Here is a 22,255-nt window from a genome sequence, read left to right as displayed (position 1 = left end):
TCTTTTGTAGGTGAACGGGTGGTAGCTATTATAATGTAGAAGCATACCGGTGTTTGTGGGTTTTCGATAGATGCCAAATTGTATTTTGTTCGAGTCTCGGGTAAGCGTGAAATTTAGAAAGTTTAATGACTTTGTATCCGTATCTTCCCTTTCCAATGTAAATTTGAGTCTAGAATGAATATTATTAAACGAATGTAAAATGTCTTGGATAGTACCACTATCGGTAATGGCTAGAACATCGTCTAAATACCTCCCATAGTATGTGATACGGGGACGAAAAGGTGTCAAATGTATCTGTTCAATCGTTGAGAGATAGATCTCTGACATTAAGCCACTCAGGCTCAAACCCATTGGTAATCCAAAAATTTGTTTGTACACCTTGTCTCGAAAGGTGATGTAGTTAGCCTCAACTAACAGTTTAATTAAGTGAAAAATTTCCTTAATAGGCAGCTTCGTATAATTAATCGGTGTCGAGTTTTTATTTAACATATCCCAAATAATATCTAAAGTGTATTCAACGTTTACATTCGTATATAATGAGGTAACATCTAATGAGAATAAATTGTCAATGTCGCCGAGTCTACAGTCTTTAAGATTATTAAATAATGTATCGTAATTCTTAATCCCAAATTGTATAACCTGTCTAAAAGGTTTTATAATGTTATATACATGTGTGGCTAAGGCTGAAAATGCCGAGTTCCTGTAGGAAACAATAGGTCGAATAGGAAATCCAGGATTGTGTAATTTTACCTGACCGAAAAGTGCAGGAATATTGTATGTTCTGGACTTCAATTCCTTCAACTGAACCATGGTAATGTAGTCGTTTTTTCGATATGTGGTTAACGTTTTATTGTATTGATTTACCAAATTGGTAAACAGTGCCGGGTCTACTTCACGATAAGTGGAGGTATCAGACACAACTGAATCTAACTTATTAATATAATCATGTTTATCTAGTATTACCACTGTATCTCCTTTATCCGCCCTCTGTATAATAATGTCCTTATTTTCTCGAAGTTCTCGTAAAGCTGAACTGTCATGTGTATTCAATTTAGGAAGTCGCGTTTCTTTTATGTTATTCACTACTTGGTTAACTTGTTGAATAAATACATCTTTTTGTGGAACACTACGAAGTCCAAATTCAATATCAATTACGCATTGTTTTTTTGGCAGCTTTCGAGGTGGTAAATTATAATTTAATCCTTTGGATAAAAGTGAAATCTGGTCCTGCGATAGTGTACACGAGGAAAGATTAGTAACCTGTTGATATGTCGGTTCGTTGGATACTGGGTGAGGGGGTGTTCGTGAACTAGCCGACATATTCTGTGGTAGTGCGTTGTGTGTCTGTGGGGGGATGTCACCCAACTCGTGTGAACTTGGTCGCAAGTTCACACGAGTTGGGTGACATCCCCCCCAATTTTTTGAATGGCTTGGTACAAAATTACATTAAATCTACACTAAGGTACTCGGCCCAAAGTTACCATATTTCTTTCCTAAAATATTGCCTTCAAAACAACATCGTTCCGAAGTTTGCCAGGGTGAATTTAAATCAAAAAATTGCAGGCATAAAACAACTAACACTGGCGACATCACGTAATATTGTTAAGCTTGCCTTAAAATCTCGATATTCGGATAAACAAAAATACCTTTCCCAGGTTAGGAAGCTTCGCGATAAAGTAAAAAATTATCTACATCCGAACGATTGGTCGGTATTGAAGACCTCCATAGATTTGCGACGGGAAGCACAAGCCTCAGAAATAAAAAACAGACACGTTAATAAGTTGCAAACATTATCGAATAGTTCAAGACACGTTCATGCGAATTCTAACACATTGTCGCGAGCTTGCGACCAAGTTCACACGAGTTGGGTGACATCCCCCCCCCACACACACACAGACACATAACGTACTACCACAGAATATGTCGGCTAGTTCACGAACACCCCCTCACCCAGTATCCAACGAACCGACATATCAACAGGTTACTAATCTTTCCTCGTGTACACTATCGCAGGACCAGATTTCACTTTTATCCAAAGGATTAAATTATAATTTACCACCTCGAAAGCTGCCAAAAAAACAATGCGTAATTGATATTGAATTTGGACTTCGTAGTGTTCCACAAAAAGATGTATTTATTCAACAAGTTAACCAAGTAGTGAATAACATAAAAGAAACGCGACTTCCTAAATTGAATACACATGACAGTTCAGCTTTACGAGAACTTCGAGAAAATAAGGACATTATTATACAGAGGGCGGATAAAGGAGATACAGTGGTAATACTAGATAAACATGATTATATTAATAAGTTAGATTCAGTTGTGTCTGATACCTCCACTTATCGTGAAGTAGACCGGGCACTGTTTACCAATTTGGTAAATCAATACAATAAAACGTTAACCACATATCGAAAAAACGACTACATTACCATGGTTCAGTTGAAGGAATTGAAGTCCAGAACATACAATATTCCTGCACTTTTCGGTCAGGTAAAATTACACAAGCCTGGATTTCCTATTCGACCTATTGTTTCCTACAGGAACTCGGCATTTTCAGCCTTAGCCACACATGTATATAACATTATAAAACCTTTTAGACAGGTTATACAATTTGGGATTAAGAATTACGATACATTATTTAATAATCTTAAAGACTGTAGACTCGGCGACATTGACAATTTATTCTCATTAGATGTTACCTCATTATATACGAATGTAAACGTTGAATACACGTTAGATATTATTTGGGATATGTTAAATAAAAACTCGACACCGATTAATTATACGAAGCTGCCTATTAAGGAAATTTTTCACTTAATTAAACTGTTAGTTGAGGCTAACTACATCACCTTTCGAGACAAGGTGTACAAACAAATTTTTGGATTACCAATGGGTTTGAGCCTGAGTGGCTTAATGTCAGAGATCTATCTCTCAACGATTGAACAGATACATTTGACACCTTTTCGTCCCCGTATCACATACTATGGGAGGTATTTAGACGATGTTCTAGCCATTACCGATAGTGGTACTATCCAAGACATTTTACATTCGTTTAATAATATTCATTCTAGACTCAAATTTACATTGGAAAGGGAAGATACGGATACAAAGTCATTAAACTTTCTAAATTTCACGCTTACCCGAGACTCGAACAAAATACAATTTGGCATCTATCGAAAACCCACAAACACCGGTATGCTTCTACATTATAATAGCTACCACCCGTTCACCTACAAAAGATCGATTATCTTTAATCAATTTCTAAATGCCTATAAATATTCAACGACGGGTTCTGCTTTGGACTCAGAAATACAAATATTAACTAGCAGATTCTTAAACAGGGGTTATCCCATTAACACAATAAATCGAATTAGGGTACAAGCTAAGGACAGGATACAAAATACTACACCAATCAACAATAGTAATATCAAAAAATACTTTATTTCTGTCCCATATGTTGAACAGTGGCACAAACAGCTTAACAGATTCTTTAAAGATACCGAATTTAAAATTATAGCGAGGCCCATACGGAAGTTACACACTATACTGAACAATCGCTCGGTTCTTTCCGCGTTCACAACACAAATTAATGATCTAGTATACAACATTTCTTGCGGTGATTGCGACTCGTCTTACCAAGGTTCGACCCGGTTTTCTCTTAATATCCGTGTAAATCAACACGAAGCCTCAGTTCGTGCTTCTCGTTCAGCAGCGTCAGAATTAGCCTTTCATGCCATTAACGAAAAACATACTTTTTTATTTAACGAGGCCAAAATACTTAATGTTCAACGTAATTATACGCGACTATTAATTGCAGAAACCGTTGAAATTAAATTACACGAGAATTCTGTTAATGTTCGGCGGCCATATTTGATCTCCGATGCGTGGACCTTTACGCGCATGCGCGAAGACATATAATCACTATTTAAGTTGCAGGTTTAGCCTGATTCGGTAATTTTCGTTCCTGTGATCACGACAGCCGGTCGAAAAGCATAGTCAGCTTCAGGAAGGAAAATCGTTTTGAATATTTTCGTTAGATTCTTTTAATTGCGTTAATTTGAATTTTAATTGTTTTTGTATTGTGTTAAATTGATTATTTATATTTTTCTTTAATTATTTATATTTTACTTTTATGTACCGATAAGTTGCGATTTTTTTCGTTTTAATTTCTGGAGGGTATCATACGGAAGTGTTCCACGTACGATATTGAGGTAAACTCCTCTTATTTATTTACTAAGTGGTAGAGAATGAAAGGGACCTGGGGGTGGTTGTGCAGGCAAATATGAAGTTCTCTGAGCAGTGCAGACGGGCGGCAAGAGTAGCTCATGGTGTATTGTCAATGATATATAGGAATTTTTCTAGCAGGGATAAGGAGGTGATTATTCCCTTGTATAAGGCAATGGTCAGGCCACACCTAGAGTACTGTATACAGGTCTGGAGGCCTCATTTCAAGAAGGATGTAGAGCTGCTGGAACGAGTACAGAGAAGGGCAACAAGATTAGTGAATGGAACAAAGGGGTGCTCTTACGAAGAAAGGCTTAAGTTTTGCTAATTACAGTGTCTGGAGACTAGGCACCAGGCGAGGTGATCTGATAGAGGTGTATAAAGCCTTGAATGGTTTGAGCATGCTCAATGCTGATGGGATTCTTCCTCTCGCTCAGAATAATCCTGAGAGGACATAAATTCAAATTGAGGAAAGACAGATGTAGGATAGATGTGCGGAAATTTGCCTTTAGCCAGCGGGTGGTTGGTTGGTGGAACAGACTTCCATCCCTTGTCGTGGAAGTTGATAGCCTAAATAAGTTTAAGGCTCAGCTGGACAGATATTTTGAACGAACAGAGGGGTGAAGTGGAAGTGGTTTTTTTTTTTTTTTTTTTTTTGGCTGATGCTGCATAAGCTTGCTTTCTTGCATCAAATGCCTCTACTAATGCTAATGCTAATTTAAATTAATTATTATTTTTCTTTATTTTAGATGATATTATTATTTATCATTATTCTTAGGTATATTATATGTGCCAAAAAAAAAAAGAAGTAAAATCGACACTTTTGGGGGACCTCGTTACTACAAAATGTGAAAATTTAGGTCCGTTGAACTTTGTATTAACGAGATTCAACTATATATATATATATATATATATATAGTTAGTCCTCGTATAACGTGTTTACACTACACGGAAAACTTGGTTTTCTCTTTCGCTCTCACCATTACTTTTCTTCCAAACAGCTGTTCACTCTGTACAAATCGCAAAATTCACCCTACCATGGAATATTGTTCTCACATCTGGGGCAGTGCCCCCAAAACCTCTCTCAGGCTTCTACATTCCATTCGTAAGAGGGCAGTTAGGTTAATTAATGATTCATCTCTAACAGAGTCTTTCCACTTGCTGTCTCATAGACGTACTGTTTCTGTTGCATGCCTTTTCTACAGATACTTCCATGGGCACTGTTCTTCTGAATTGGCTTCTATAATTCCCGCTCTCTCTTTCAAAACAGTCGAAACGTGTGCCGCCACCAGCCAACATCCATTTACTGTCCAACTTCAAAACTCACAGAACTAACTTTTCATCTTCCTCGTTTATTCATTCAACTGCCGTTTTCTGGAACAACCTTCCTTCATGTATTTCCTGAAAATTAGTCTACAGAAGTTCAAGTATAATGTCAACAAATATCTTCTTTCGTCTTCTCAACCTCCAATCCAAGCATGGTACTAAGTACTGTAGGTTCTAATACCTCTTGTGTTTGGGGTTTTCATAAAAAAAAAAAAAAAAAAAACACGAATTTGATCATATATACGATTTATAAATAGGGGAACAATATTGTATATAACACAAACTGAATTTGCTTATGGACGATTTGCCTTTGTGTGTACAAGAAATCACCCCAACGTGGAATCACCCAAAATGAACACAACACAATAGAAATGAAGAGCAGATTTTGAAAATGTATTTGTTTTTTATATCAGTGAATGGGAAACATTTTTACCAAAATAACGTAAAAACCCCACACAATTCCAGCTATCAGTATTATCGCAAATTCAATTAGATCGAGTTTACTACCAGTTTATAACAGATTCCACTAGCAGAAACATAACTGGAAATTGTTTTTATTGTTTTATGGTAGTGACCTCCAGAAATGTGCTTTAGTAAAATGTGAGCTAGTGAGGTTAATAGGTGTTAATAGTATCTCTCTGCCTTTACGGTGTTGTTTATTCAGTTGCTACACATGCACAGCTTTGTTTATATCTATCAAGCGTGCCTCCTCATTGTGTAATTGTGCTTTATTTTTAGAAATGAGTAAAATTACTTAAAAGGTGTGAAAAGGTCCTGGTGAAGACACTACAGCTTCAGAGAGAAAAAGAAAAGCAATATCGATAGACAGGCAGACTGGGTAAAATATTCTTACCCGGGAAAATTTGTAGCAGCCTCATACTAGCGTTTATGGCCAAAATCACACCAGCCTCCGTTGTCTTCTGGCTTCTTGTCCACTGGTTTTCCCCAGTAATGCTTTATTTCTCCGATTCTTGAGTGAAATGAAAGAACATGTGATATTGCATGTGCTACAGGCCTAAATGAGGCAATGCCAAGAATTAGAAAGAATGCAGAGAAAATAAAAACAACTTTCATAGCAGGAACAACTCAATACATTAGATCAGGACACAAAGAATTTGAAGAGATGGAACGACTCATCTGTTTGGATAGAAGATCAAACAAAGAACAAGTTTGCTTACATAAAGCAAAAGCATTAGCAATATTTTATTACACAATAGTCGTAATAAAATACTTATGGATTTTATTACGATTATTTATTGTGTTTGGTAATGTTTTGGTTACAAATGTGTGTTCAATCTTGGGTGGGCGATACCTAACCCTATTTTTCCCATAGGGTTAGGTTTATATTGCACGAGGGTTTCTAGGAACACAACTATCATGCTATATGAGGATCACTGACTGTGTGTGTGTGTGTGTGTGTGTGTGTGTGTGTGTAGTATGTATGAAATGTTAGTATTTTCTATTAATTACTTTTAAATCTTATCATTATTATATATATATATAGTATCAGTGTAAATACACCATAGTTAACCCATAAATTTGAGCTACGTATGTAGCGTAGAGGGCATCGTTTTAATTGTATCTCATATTGTGGTTGCCCTCACGAGATAGCTGATATTGCATTACTTTAAATAAATAACGCTTCTCTAGAAGAGAGGCCTACTGTTATTTATTTTCAGCGGTACTACCACACCCTTTTGGCATCTCTCATATTGTGGATATAACTTTGCAACTGTGATGGTTTGTTATTACCTGGGTACCTGCCTGCCAACTGACGATGAAGCACAATAGCTTCGAAACGATCATCTGGGTGGTGGTACCGCTGAAAATAAATAACAGTAGTCCTCTCTACTAGAGAAGCGTTATTTATTTGAAGTAATGCAATAGCAGCTATCTCGTGAAGGCAACGACAATATGAGATACAATTAAAACGATGCCCTCTACGCTACATATGTAACTCAAGTTTATGGGTTAACTATGGTGTATTTACACAGATACTATATAGTTAATTATCAAAACCCATAAGGATTATGCCTAGTGCATTTCATTTTCAAAAAAAAAAAAAAAATATATATATATATATATATATATATTATAAGAAAGAAACAGTTTAAAATATTATTAATAATGGTTTATGGACCTGGGACACTGCTATGTGCAGAAAGTACCCAATGACCATAATGGCTACATAAGTTTGTAGTAGAGAAAGGCAACACACTAACGTTACGGGACTCGTAATTATGCAGAAAAAAAGGGATAACAGAAATTGTCATCATGGTGAACAAAGAAGGGAGCTAAGATAAAAAGTAGTAATAAGAATTACTTAATGCTGTTCGTCCTCTGACCTCAGCACCTTCATCCAGGGCTAGCCGCCGAAATCAAAGGAGGAAACAGCAATAAGTAGGTACAGCCTCTGTTTCTGACATGAAATATACACAGCACATGGTACACGAGAAAAGTAGGTAAAGTAAGTTGGGTTAAAATTTAAATCATAAGGCTTACATATATTTCATGGCTGACCCGACAGATATCTCCAAATAGGCCTACAAGGCTGGGACAATTCATGTTGAACAATTAGACTTCACACCAGCAGGTATTTAAATAAACAAATTTCAATACCGAAACTAAGACACTTTATTTACAATAAAATAAAATTTTATTTTATTGTAAATGAAGTGTTTTAGTTGCTGTATTGAAATTTGTTTATTTATTTAAATACCGGCTGGTGTGAAGTCTAATTGCTCAATATGACCCGACAGAATCTGGGAGTAAAGATTAAAAAGAAATTAATTATCCGATTTCTTACACTAGGGGTCGCCAGTTTAAACCATATATTTTAGCTCACATTCACTTAACTTTTTATTACTCCACTGCAGTACAGATCGCCACAACTTACACGACCCCAGTAAGTTATCCTATTTTCTTTCATCTTGTTTTATTTTTGCTGCTACACGTTACAATGACCATAGTCATTGTAACGTATAGCAGCAAGAATCTGGGACATACTACCGTAAGTTTCTTTCAGGCCAACAGCACGAAAAAGAGGAATTGATGGTAAATTATTTCCATTATGAAGCAATACTGCTTTCAGACTTAGCTTTGAAGCATCAATGAACAAATGCCAGAGGTATTGTGATCAATGTTCAGTTTGTGCATAAGACCAATGTCTTTGCAGACACATGTTGTTTTCCATTCCAAAACATCTTAAACTCTATATTTTGCTTACAGTATATTGTAATGTTTTTGAAAATGAAATGCACAAGGCATAATCCTTATGGGTTTAGGTAATTAACTATATAATATCAGTGTAGATACACCATAGTTTACCCATAAATTTGAACTATGTATGTAGGGTAAAAGGCATCGTTTTAATAGTATCTCATATTGTGAGTGCCTTCACAATGAGATAGCTGGTATTGCACTACTTCAAGTAAATAATGCTTCTCTAGTAGAGAAGACTACTGTTATTTATTTTCAGAGGATACCTCCACCCAGACAATCATTTCGAAGCTAGTGGGCTTCGTCATCAGTGGGTGGGCAGGTACCCTGGTAGTGCTACATGCCATCACAGTTGCAAAGTTATAACCACAATATGAGAGATGCACATAACACTTTGCAACTGTGATGGCATGTTGCACTACCAGGGTACCTGCCCACCCGCTGTTGATGAAGCCCACTAGCTTCGAAACGATTGTCTGGGTGGAGGTATCCTCTGAAAATAAATAACAGTACTCTTCTCTATTAGAGAAGCGTTATTTATTTGAAGTAGTGGAATACCAGCTATCTCGTTGTGAAGGCACCCACAATATGAGATATTATTAAAACAATGCCTTTTACAATAAACACGTAATTCAAATTTATGGGTTAACTATGGTGTATCTACACCGATATTATATAATTGTAATGTTTGAACCTTTGGCGAGTAAGTTCCACTGTTTGGATCCGAATAATTCAGCCTTCTCTTTGTGGTAGGCCCAAGTCTCTGATCAAGTCGCTTAATTCTTCTTGTTCAATGTAGTGTGGGGCCTTTTCTTTTTCTGGCTCATAGTCCAAATCATGTGAAGTACGTGGTTCTGCGACATCTTGTAAAACAATTTCTTTTGTACCTTCACTACTTCCAATACCCAGTGGCGGATTTCCGCACAGGCCGCACGCCTGGGGCCTTTTAAATAGAGGGGACCTCAAATCTCAGGTCTCAAAAAAATAAAAATGTTTCATTTTTAATTTTTACACTCATCTTTATTACCGTTACTGAATAAAACTATAATTTAATATGAGAAGTTAGTAAACTCTTATGCGAATATCCCTACATATTATATGAAATATCTATGCGAACTAAGTGAATCGGAAGTAGAATACGTATTATCATTAATGCTTAGTTGTGCCATTTTTTCATTTAAACATTAGTTAAAATATGTATGAAAGAATTGCGCAACCAAAATGATTAAAACCACAACATCAAATCTAGGCACATGCTATAGTAAAAACGTGCGCGTAGAATGCACACCGTAGTGGTACTGAAAATATTTAGGGGGGGGGCTCAAAATTGAATTGCACCTGGGGCCTCTCAAGTGCTAAATCTGCCACTGCCAATACCCCAAGATTTTGGTGGCACAGGTACTGGCAGTTCTTTACCATGTGGCACTGGCCTAATTGCTGATGAGATATTTGACGCAGTGCGTGCTCTTTTTGGAAATACTTTTTATTTTTGTCATGCAGAAATAGTCAACAGTCGTCAAAATGATTCGTGGGCTCACACCATAGGGATGGCACAGTGGAGTCCTGCTAATCCGAACGCATTTCGGTCAGCGGAGAGGAAATTTTTTAGTTCACAAAATATACGTTTTTTTGTATTTTCCAGTTAAATTTAAATGGTATTAATGGTACAAAAACATTTAGAATTCCACAAAAAAATTGTATTTTATTGTAGTACTGCACTAATACAAAATTAATAAATCAGTGTTTGACGTGGCCTATTAAAACTACAGATCTATACTTACACACCGAAATAGGAACAAAAGTCATTTTTCAGAAGTAACGAATTCTGTTAGTTTCTTTTGACGTAACAACGAAAATCGGCTAGAAGATACTATGTTTTGTCACCGCTTCATAAACATGTAGTCTGCCAGTGTAGCACTGGGATGTTCTAAGTAGTGTAAAGCGAGATCAAGGGCCGCTGCCACATCTGCATGCGACACAAGTTGTTCCACAGTACCACCGGGCTCGTCATCATTCTGCTTGGAGTCTTCTTGGGTGACAGCTGCCACGATGTCTTCATCCGACAGGTTTTCATGACCTGTTCCATCCGCTGCAATCCACTTTTTAATGTAAGATTCTATTGCTTCCTCGCACCCGGGAATTTCCTGTACGAGCTGAATTAATTGTTCTGTGTCATTGTTTTCGTCAGAAATATCAACAAAGCTGAGAGAGGGCCATAATTTCTTCCATAATATTTCTATGGACTGCTTGGCTACACCCTCCCATGACTCAGCAACCCAATATACAACATCTTTTAAGTTCACTTGTTTCATTTTCTCATGTAAAGAAAGCGAATTGGTGTTATCTTCTATCAAGGACCTAAGATATTTCTTTCTGTATGCAAGCTTGATAGACTGTAACACCCCCTGGTCCATGTGCTGTAATAACGGTGTTACATTAGGCGGTAAGAAAGCTGCGTTTATATCCCCTGATGTCAACTCGGAAACGTCTGGGTGGGACGGCGCATTGTCTATGAGGAGAATGGCACGAGGTGGCAAATCATTTTCATTGCTGAAACGTTCCACTGTTGGGACAAATTGATTATGAAACCACTCAATGAAAAGCTGTCCGTTCATCCAAGCTTTTTTTTGACTTTTGTAATGAACTGGAAGATTGTTAATGTTTGTATTTTTTAAAAGCTCTCGGCTTCGCTGATTTACCGATCATCATCAAAGGTAGCTTGTGATTTCCTGAAGCATTACTACAAGCTATCAACGTCACTCGCTCCTTATTCATTTTAAAACCCAGGCATGCACTTCTTGTTGTTGAGATGCTAGACTTTTTTGTGGGTAAAGCCTTAAAATTTAAATTTGTCTCATCAGCGTTATATATCTGCTGAGGTAAATAATGTGATACCAAATAATCGAACTCACCCAACTATTTCTCTGCTGCAGCATGATCAGCTGATAATTGCTCCCCGGTGATGATCGTTAGCTGGCGAATCCCATGGCGCTTCTTCCAGCGATCAAACCAACCGGTACTCGCACTAAATGATTCATCACCTTTCATTAGTTTGTTGAAATGAATGGCCTTTTCTCTAACAAGAGGTTCACCTAGGGATGTTCCCCTTTCTCTTTCCAGAGTGAACCACGTGAATAAGGCTTCATCAAGCTTGTCAAACATTGAGGGCCTTACTGTTTGTCGATTTTCAACTAATTTTTCTGAAGTAGAGGTACAAAACTGCTTGATCTTTGTGTGGTTTTTTTTCCAGTCAGTTATTGTGGTCTTGCCCACTCCAAACTATTGCCAATTTCGTTGCACTTTCACCTTTGTCTAGCCTTTTCAAAACTTCCAGCTTATCTTTCAACGTACATGTTGTGTGTTTCTGTTTCGTGGCCATTGTGGCAGCAGACTGAACTAAACTGAACTACAATAACGTAGAACGAAGATTTAAACAGTCACGTTTAATGCACAATGAGTCATAGCGTGGAGGGGGAAGGTTTGCTTCTGGTGTGTCACGCTCGCGCACAAACGCTAGTAGGCCTACTATACATTCATTCCTTAATAAACCAGACCTGTTTTGCTGCTTGCTTCTGCATTATTGCAGTTATTTGGCTAATCCGAACAGAGCTTGGTCCCAATTAGTTCGGACTAGCAGGACTCCAGTGTAATACAACAGATATGTGGAGCCCAATTTTTTTTCTTGGTCACCGATCTTGCAGCCAAAGTACAATGAATATACAACTTTTGTGACATTGTATATTTCCTTCCTCTGAGTTTTTGGGGTTAAGTATCCATAAACATAGCAGAAGTTGTCTGGGTGATTGATGAAGTTCTGTGCTTTGTCTTCTCCATTTTAACAATGCATTAACCTAAAAACAGTAAAAGCAATTGGTAAATTTGAACAGAAGGTGAATTCTTGTAGCGTAGTTTATCATACACTATATATTGAATGGTGTAATAAAAATACTGACTTGTCTGGAAAAGTGCATCAAAATATACTATATTGCAATAACAGTAATGGTGTACTTGCTTAACTTTTAGCCCAATAAAAAAAAAAACCAACCACAAGTTTAAAAATTGTATTTCAAACAGTAATGATATCTTTGTACAGAATCTAATTATTTATATATATATCTTAAAACTGAGATGTGATAGGAAATTTTTATGATTGATTTTAAATTCTATACATAAAACTTGACCAGAAACAACCATTGATTTGCTGGAGGTAAAAATCATGTTGGCTAGTGTAATAGTTAATTTTCAACATTTATAAGGATTTCTTCCTGATTTGGGAGTGATTACACATACAGTGCTTTGTCTTCTCCATTTTAACTAGATTAGTGCTAAATTATATCAATGAGACTAAATAAAAGGAAAATTATAGGATAATAATATCATCTGCACACAGATTTCAAAACAGGTTCACAACAGCCAGTGAAGTTTGTGAGCTGTCAATAATTGCAGATTGCCCACTATTAACAGAGATGAGGGATCTCATATTTCCTTATCTCCAGATTTGTTTTAAATTAATGTTGACTTGAAGCCTAAATCCATTTTTTTTATGCAAAAGTAATGGGACAGCAAATTACGTATTGCCTTTTCATGATTATTGTACTAATGTATTACTTTAGCAATATGCTGTAAGATTTTAGTAACTAAAACAGGAGTGAGTGTACTGCATTAAAGGTATCCAAAGATAGCTAAGGAGAATTTCTATTTTCATCCAATGTTGAAGAGTATAGTCAGCCAATGATATATAGTACAGGTATGTATATCAGTCAGAAAATCAAAAAACTAGATGGCTTATTTCCTATCCCAGGTTTGCCAGATAAATTGACACCTGCATTACATGACAGAAGATTATTATCCAGATACTGCATTCTGAATAAAACATGTATTTTATTTCAAGGAAATTGAAGATGTTCTATGTTGATTATGTAGGAGAAGGGATATTATAGCCTTTACTTTTATTCCTAAAAAAAGTAAAAAATATTCTGTGCATTTTGTATCTGTTTATTTTTTCTCTTTTTTTATTTTATTTTTTTTAAAATTTAGTAGTAGTAGTTAGTGGTAATAAATGGACACTGCTCTATGTGGACTAATGTTATTAGTGGAGTCCCCAGGGTATAGATGGGCCCATTGTTGTTTTGTGTATTTATCAATGAATATCAGGCTTAATGTCCAAGTTTGCAGATGATATAACAGTTGGCAGAGTTGTTAATGACAGTACACTACTGCAATAGGATCTAGAAAAGTTAGGCAGATGGGCTGAGCAGTGGCAACTGAAGTTTAACATTGACAAATGCAAAGTACTGAATATGGGTAGCAGTAACCCAAGAGAAACGTACCAACTGTGTGGTACTACATTCAGGGAGGTGGAGAATGAAAAAGACCTGGGGAAATTGTGCACTCAGATATGAAGTTCTTTGAGCAGTGCAGACAGGCTGCCAGAGCAGGTCATGGAGTTTTGTCAATGATATAGAGGAATTTTGCTCGCAGAGACAAGGTGATTATTCCTTTGTATAAGGCAATGGTCAGGTCACACCTTGAGTATTGTATACAGGTCTGGAGGAAGGATGTAGAGTTGCTAGAATGAGTACAGACAAGGGCAGCAAGATTGGTGAGAGGAACAAAGGGGTGCACTTACAAAAGAAAGGATTAAGTTCTGCAAGTTGCAGCATCTGGAGATCAGGCACCTGTGAGGCGATCTGATTGAGGTGTATAAGGTCTTGAATGGTTTGAGCAGGCTCAATGCTGACACGATACTTTCGCTTGCTCAGATTAAGAACCTGAGGTGGCATGGCATAGATTCAAATTGAGGAAAGACAGTTGTAGAATAGATGTGCAGAAGTTTGCCTTTAGCCAGCAGGTAGTTAATAGCTTTAATAAATTTAAGGCTGAACTAGACAAACATTTGGAGTGACCAGATGGATGAAATGGGAAGAGGCTTTCTTTTTTTTTTTTTTTTGGCTGATGCTGTATAAGCTTGCATCATATGCCTCAACTAATGCTAATATAGGGATCATCTCAGAACACTTGTGCCTAACATGAAATCACCGACTCCTGAAAAACTATCAACATAGTTCTTCCTCAAGCACTTGCCATACTGGGAATCCTTCCTATAACTTTAATCATATCAACTACATTAAACCCTGTGCATTTGAAACAAAATTAATGAAACTTTTAAAATTATGTGAAAAAAACATCTTTCATTAGAGAATTAGTTAACGTCCTAATAAATCAGACTTTTTGAACACTGCATATAAAAATAACATTAACTTTTTATCATTTCTTTCAGCCATAACCTCAAAAATTTGCAGAATAGTTGTGCAGTATTTTATTTTGGTTTCCTTTTCATTGTAGGCTGCATTAAGGAAGCTAGCAGCTGCAAGAGGAATAGAAGAGTTCAAGAAATTAGATGCTTGTGAACTAGTTGAACCAAAACTGTGGGACTCTTTTTTAATATATTCATCAAAACAGGAGAGTTACGTTTAAAAAATAAATAATTTAATGGAAATAATTTATGCTTTCTATCTATAACTGAGTGCAACATAGTTCTAGATAAGTACCATTAATTTAGTAATAAAGGATTAAAAGATTTTTTATGCACGCACACACACTCCCTTCCTCTTTCATATTATTCTGTTTTAGAATGCAGGATTTATGTCCATTTTGTTTTTGTCAAAACTAAGAAGACTCTTCAAATATATTACTCTTGTATTATAGAGCTTCTAAGTTACTTTAGATTGTATTTAAAAAAAAAAAAAAAAAATTCTGCAAATAAAGTATACCATAATGTATTTGAAATGCAGCATATCTCATGAGTGTAGACCTGACAACCCAGTGGTAGTATAAATTGTAATATGAGCACCACAAGATTTACTTGTCAACTTCAGATACGTTCTATTTATCAACTGAATCCAAGTTCTGCATTTAAACACTTTTTTTGCTCAGTAAAACATTCACTTTTGGTAATACTTATCCTTAATACACTAAACATTTTATGAAAATGTCAGTAACTCCTGTCATGCCATTAGTTTTTACATGATGAATAAAAAATAGTTTGTCATTCAGAGATCTTTCTAATCTTCAAATGTGTCATTACACCTGAATAGGTGTAATGAGACATCTGAACAGTAGAAAGACTGCTGGGTAGATTTTTATATTGTCATGAGGCAATAAAAATATCCAGTGAACTAAATAAAGAGAAAATATAAAAAAAAGAGAGAAAAATCAAGTTTTCTTTGCAATGTTTTCTACATTATTCTGAGATTTAATAATAAGCAAATTAGCACTATAAAGAGGACCTCTACTTAACTGGGATGGAGTAAGCATCAATTGAAGGTTTCTGGATAGTTATTTATATTTAAAATAAATGCAGTGCAAAATCATGACTGGACAGTAAAAACAATTTATCAATTAAACTGCTAGTGCTTGTGGTGCAGCACCAAAAAAATGTTTGTGCAAAATGTGTTGGTTCAAGGTTAATGACTAACTTTCTCTATCTGCATAAAAATAGATAGTTTTACTAGAGCTGTTTTTGAAATTAAATTTTATAATCTTTCACAGAGAAATTGTTGGGAAATTCCTGAGGTATAGTATGAACATCCTGTAACTAAGGTGTATGCTACACCTTAGTGTTATTTCAAAAAAAAAAATAAATAATAAATAAATAAATAAAAAGATAAAATAAATATACTGTGTGTGTATATATATATATATATATATATATATATATATATATATATATATATATATATATATATATATATATATAGAGGAAAAGCCCAGCTGTCTGGCATTCACCCACCTGGAAAGCTCATGCAACTGGTACATTTTAAAAATCACAGTTGCAATTAAAAAAAAAAAAAAAAGTATCAAATGTCCTTTGAGAACATGATTTGATTATCATTTTTTCATGATTTTTTTTAATACTGAATTTGTGTTATCACACAATACTATAATGCAAAAATTTTGCAGTGCACATGCATACACTTACACCAAAATTTGTTATGTGCAGTAGACTGCAGTAAACATTTAACATGTAAAGACAATTGGTATTAGAATATGAAATGCACAAGGCATAATTTCTTATGGGTTTAGGTAATTAACTATATAATATCAGTGTAGATACACCATAGTTTACCCATAAATTTGAACTATGTATGTAGGGTAAAAGGCATCGTTTTAATAGTATCTCATATTGTGGGTGCCTTCACAAGATAGCTGGTATTGCACTACTTCAAGTAAATAACGCTTCTCTAGTAGAGAAGACTACTGTTATTTATTTTCAGTGTATACCACTACCTAGACGATAGTTTCGAAGCTAGTTGGCTTCATCATCAGTGAGTGGGCAGGTACCCTGGTAATGCAGCATGCCATCAGTTGCGAAGTTATTTACACAATGAGAGATGCCAAATGGTGTATAAATAATAATGTATTATTATTTAGATGCATTAGAAGATGCATTTCATCTTCTAATACATTATTTTTTATACACCATTTGGCATCTCTCATATTGTGGAAATAACTTCAACTGTGATGGCATGCATTACCAAGGTATCTGCCCACTCACTGATGATGAAGCCAACTAGCTTCGATAAGTATGTGCAAAGTTATGTTAGAAATATTAAATCAATAATATGACCTTCTTTATAAAAACAAGATGTGGAATGCTAATTTGTAGTCAAAGTGATTCCAAATTGGGGGGGGGGGGGTTATAAAATCAATTAAATTATAGGGATATCAGTTCTATTTATTGAAAGAAGCTTGGTCTTTCTTTGTGTCACAAAAGAAGAAATAAGCTTTAGAATTTTGTTAAGCCATGGCTAGATATCATATAACTATAGTAATATGTTTATCATAGCTCTTATGGATGGACAACAAAGTTTCCAGTGTATTCTTTATCCTAAGTATTTTTATTTTATTTATTTTTATTTAAATTCTCTCGCTGACAATGACTTTTACAGTAGTCGTTAAAATTAAGCTAACAGTTACCATTGTTAATCTGGTAGATCCAGATTCAAAGGTAAAGTTTTCACCTTTGTTTTAAATTAATATGCTTCTACAGGAATCATATTAATTTAAACAGATTCTTTATGATGCCTCTCTTGTATGACAAAGTTGGAATGATTGCAATCTTTGCAGAAGTTTCCTTTTTCAATGCTTATCAGTTTTATATTATATAAAAGTACACATTTCTCTGAAAAATGCAACTCTGTGATACAAGCAACAAAATATCAACAAGCAAGATATAACTTAATTCTGGAACAGAAAATATGAACTATTACTGCTAGCAATTTTATTTTTTATTGATTAATGGAACTCTTTGTGAAATGTTTTTTTTTTTTTTTAAGTTATGAGAATATCATTAAAAGATCAGGATCTGTTGCATATTTACATTGAGCCTAGGTAATGTAAATTGTAGGTTTTTGTACATATATATAAAATACTGGAGGAAGGATGATATGGAGAGAAAGACAACTAAATAAAATATATTTAATAATATGTATGTGTATGCATGATTTCTTTCTAAATGACAATTCTTTTAATGGCATGAACCAGCCTTAGTACTCAAAATAATTAATAGGATGTTGGACTGTTCACAAATCAGCAACAATGCAATTCAGGCCAAGTGGCATTTGTAATTGCATGTAGGATGGAAAGTGGGTGCTTTCTAATGGTTATTTCTCATAACCATTAGAAAGCATCCATTTGGGGGAAGGGAGAGATTCTACAACAATCCATTAACTATCTTATTGATGATGAAAGATTCAATCTCAGACCTTTTCACATACAAGATGAAATCAAAATTAAGCCACAAAGGAGTTAGTTTTGATACAGTATCCAAAAAATTAATAATTATAGTATTTGAAGTTCAATCATCTGGAAAAAAAAAAAATTCAGAGGCCTTGAGAAAATGACTGCAGTATTCAGACGGGTAATATCCTTTTGTTGGATGAAAAATATCCTTAGCATTAAGAACAAAATAAACAGAAAGACTTCATTATCCACAGAGCTCACAGCTCTGTGGATAATGATAAAATAGAATTAGGTAGCCATCCTGCATCAGTAATACTTTTGTGGAGAATCTACTGTGACAATCCCACGGAGTTGCATTTTTGAGATAGTTGTTCAGTCAAGTGCAACTGCAACGAGATTCTGAAGCAATTAATGAAACTCTTGAATAAAGTGACATTTGATAGGCAGCAATAGGTGCTTTGCCTTGAGTGCTAGCAGTATTCTGCTGCTGCCACTCAAAGCAAAGCTCAATTTAGCAATGACTCACAAATACCATTCCTGGGTTTATCAAGGCCTAATATTAGCTTTGTGGAAGCCTGGATTTCAGCCAACCAGATAAAAATGTGAGCAGAGTAAGGGTGCATAATGTATTGCAGATAATAATCCAATATGAAGTCTAAAGTGGCATCCAAGGAAAACAGTGGCCAACTTCTCTAGATGTTTTTTTTTGCAGTAAATACTGGCATATTTAGGTTATATATACCATATGCCATGCATGAGCTCAATGACACTGTTTAAAGTGATGTTTAAATGACACTGTTTAAAGTATTTAAAAGTAACAAACTAGCAATGAAAGATGGCAACAAGACAGGCTACTTAAACAAGTCCTATATAAGTAAACACTGCCTGTTAGATTTAAATGCAGATGGGGAAAAATTTTATTTCTGAGTTAAAACGAAGTTGGATTACTATAAATAGTACTGAGCTTTTAACTAACACTGTTCAACAAAAAAATTCTTTGAATTTGTTTCCTTTCTTAAAATAGGCAAACTTTAATTTTGAGTCGAGAAAAACGAATGACTTCAGAAATTTTTTTCTTAACTCTAGTTTTTGAGATACAGTACTTTCGCTATTGTAAGAATATAGTAATTTCAGTAGCAGTCAGAGCGAAAAGTAATACTAAAACAATCTTGTATTTACATTTTCTTGATACAACATAAATCACAGTTGTTTTTAATTAAAACGTAAAAAAAAAACAAGAACACAAGAAAACTGCACAGGAACCGAAGTACTTTCTCAAAATGTGGCCTATTTGTGACAGCATCTTTTTGCTTGTTGTTTGTATTCCACTTCTGGGGTATCTCTTGTTACTGTCCAACAGAAGTCAGCAAGCATAGAAGTGTTCCACTTACCTGATATCTTCTTTCCATTGCTGAAATTCTTGGTGCACCACAATTGTCAGGGAATAAGTCCAGATGAGAGTCAAGAAAGTGGATTTTCAGTGACATGTTGCAGCCTAATTGATGATACTTTTCTAGAAGGTTGTTCAGTCTCAACAGTTTCCAGCTCTTTGGTTTTCCAGGAAGTCATGCACAACACTTTTAAAGGCTTCCCAAGCTGCATTCTCATTACCCTAGAGGACTTGCTCAAAGTTTTCATTCTTTAAAAATTCACAAATTTTCAGACCAAGAAAGATTCCTTCCTTAACCTTAGCATCACTCAACAGTGGAAATTGTCCTCTCAGGTACTTGAAAGCATCTCCATCCTGGTTCATCCCCTTAAAGTTCTTCATGCATCCTAGTTTGATGTGTAAAGGGGGCAGAAGAATTTTGCTTTGATCAACATGATTGTGATGGACATTTTTTCCCCTGGGGCACAGATTTTCCCTTAGAGGCCAGACATTTCTATTGTAATGTGAGGACCTAGCTCAACTATCCCAACTGCATGCCCAGCAGTACTGCACTCACCTTCAGGTCTCCACAGATCTGCCATTGGTGGTCTTTGTACTTCATTGCTTCCAAAATTAATTTCTTATTCTCATGTCCCCTTCATGCGGATATCATCATATGTACACTCATCTGGTGTGTTTCCTGGCGCAACAATGCAATTTAGCTATTTTCGACCTATTTAGCCTTCCCTGCTGAGATTCAGCAGGAAAGTTTACCATCCCTAGCCCCGTGGAGGCAGGTCGCTACTACCCTTTAATTTTTTTTTTTTTTAAAGCTATTTACACAATTTTTATTAAGATCTGATTTGCTCTGATCAGAACCAAATCAAAAACTCAAATCAATTTAGAAGTCATCTAAAAATTTGCAACATTAAAAACATCTATATATATATTTATATATACAACTTATGTATATTTATATACACACCTAAATGCACCATATATACATTATATATACACTATATGTACCATATTTACACCAATTATTATACACACAAAACTGTACATTTGCAATGACAAGTAGTTGCTACACAAAACTAACTTCTGCTAACATGCGGGAAAACTCTTTATTTACAGTAGTGCTCCAAGCACTACTTACTTATATACAACTGTACAATTTATACAAGCTTAAACTGAGACAGAGAACTACAAAAAGCAGCACACATCGGGGGAGACCGAGAGTCAAATTGAACCCAACACTGTCTGTTGAGTAGCAGGAGAACTGACCAACAGAGAATTGTACCAGAGTAAGTGCCTGTGGAGCTGTTCCATAAGCAACTTTGCTTTTAATCACCTCAAGGTAACTTTTGTAGATAGGGCATTCCCTACTATGCACTGAGTGGTCAGTAGTACCTCCGCACTTCAAGCAGTATGCACAGGTAGGCTGAGCTTTTTAGGGCAGTCCTTCTGAAAGTGTCCCTCACCAGCACAGTGGCCACAAACAGCTTTGGCTTTACAGCTTCTTTCCCAAAGACAAAGCACTTAAAACACTTAACCGTAAGAAAGATGTCTCGCACCTTGTATGACGACCAATGTAAAAACACTCTGCCGTTCTCGATCAGAATGTTCCGCAACTCCGTGGGAACCTCAACGATCCAGTTTTTGGTATCTTTATTTGTAACTTTTGCAATAGACTGGATAACAACACTTGCTTGGAATTGAGTTCTATCTATCCCTCGAGAACTGAAGTTCCGCTCGAACATCTCAGACAGGAAATCAGCTTTTTCGACATCTGGGTCGACGTCATAAATAATTAGGCGCTTGCCTAACTTCTTAGGGACTTCAGTTTTCATTCCCTTCGCCTTAATTGTTTCACTGTTTAAAATCTTTTGTGCATCTTCTTTACTGGCTACTTCCAGCACAACTCCTGTGTCCTTAATAGTTCTCAGACGACAAACATTGACATTCTTTAGAACAGGCTTTACAATCTGTAAAACAACTTGTTTCACATCTTCACTGGTCTTAAGAGAATCTGTATCAGCCTTTATTAATACGGCGTGCTCTTCCTTCTTTTTTGGTGGTAAGCTCATCTGGCTACGCACGACATCCATGGATGAAGTAGGCGCAACGTTGACTGAGGACTGACTCATCTTCAACATGGTTCTCGGCACTTCTATTGCCTTGGCTTCCAGTTGGTCCCACATATTGAGGATTTTGTACATCACCGCTCTGTTAACTTTGTTCGAGTCATTGAGCATATAATCATGGAGCTGCTGACGCACTACCTTCAATTCCTTGAAGTTTTCCTGTGAGTCTCCGTCCTCATCGGAGGAGTCCTCTCTGAGCCGCTTTTCAGCAGTTTTCTGTACTGACTCA

General features: G+C 35.8%; 1 protein-coding gene across 1 annotated transcript in view; it reads left to right on the top strand.

Moving 5' to 3' along the window:
- Nucleotides 1–15,246, top strand: part of insc (spindle orientation adaptor protein inscuteable) — a 270,540-nt gene extending 255,294 nt beyond the window's left edge. The window contains exon 13 of the mRNA XM_090387321.1: nt 15,115–15,246. Coding sequence (XP_090243447.1) covers nt 15,115–15,246 — 132 coding nt within the window. The remainder of the gene's footprint in view (nt 1–15,114) is intronic.
- Nucleotides 15,247–22,255: the final 7,009 nt, after the last annotated feature.

The sequence above is a fragment of the Mastigoproctus giganteus genome, chromosome 13 (assembly GCF_048544385.1).
Source record: "Mastigoproctus giganteus isolate SK-2022 chromosome 13, ASM4854438v1, whole genome shotgun sequence".
NCBI classification, from domain to species: Eukaryota; Metazoa; Arthropoda; class Arachnida; order Uropygi; family Thelyphonidae; genus Mastigoproctus; species Mastigoproctus giganteus.
Note: the sequence above shows the minus strand (reverse complement) of the source record. Positions and strands in the feature narration are given on the sequence as shown.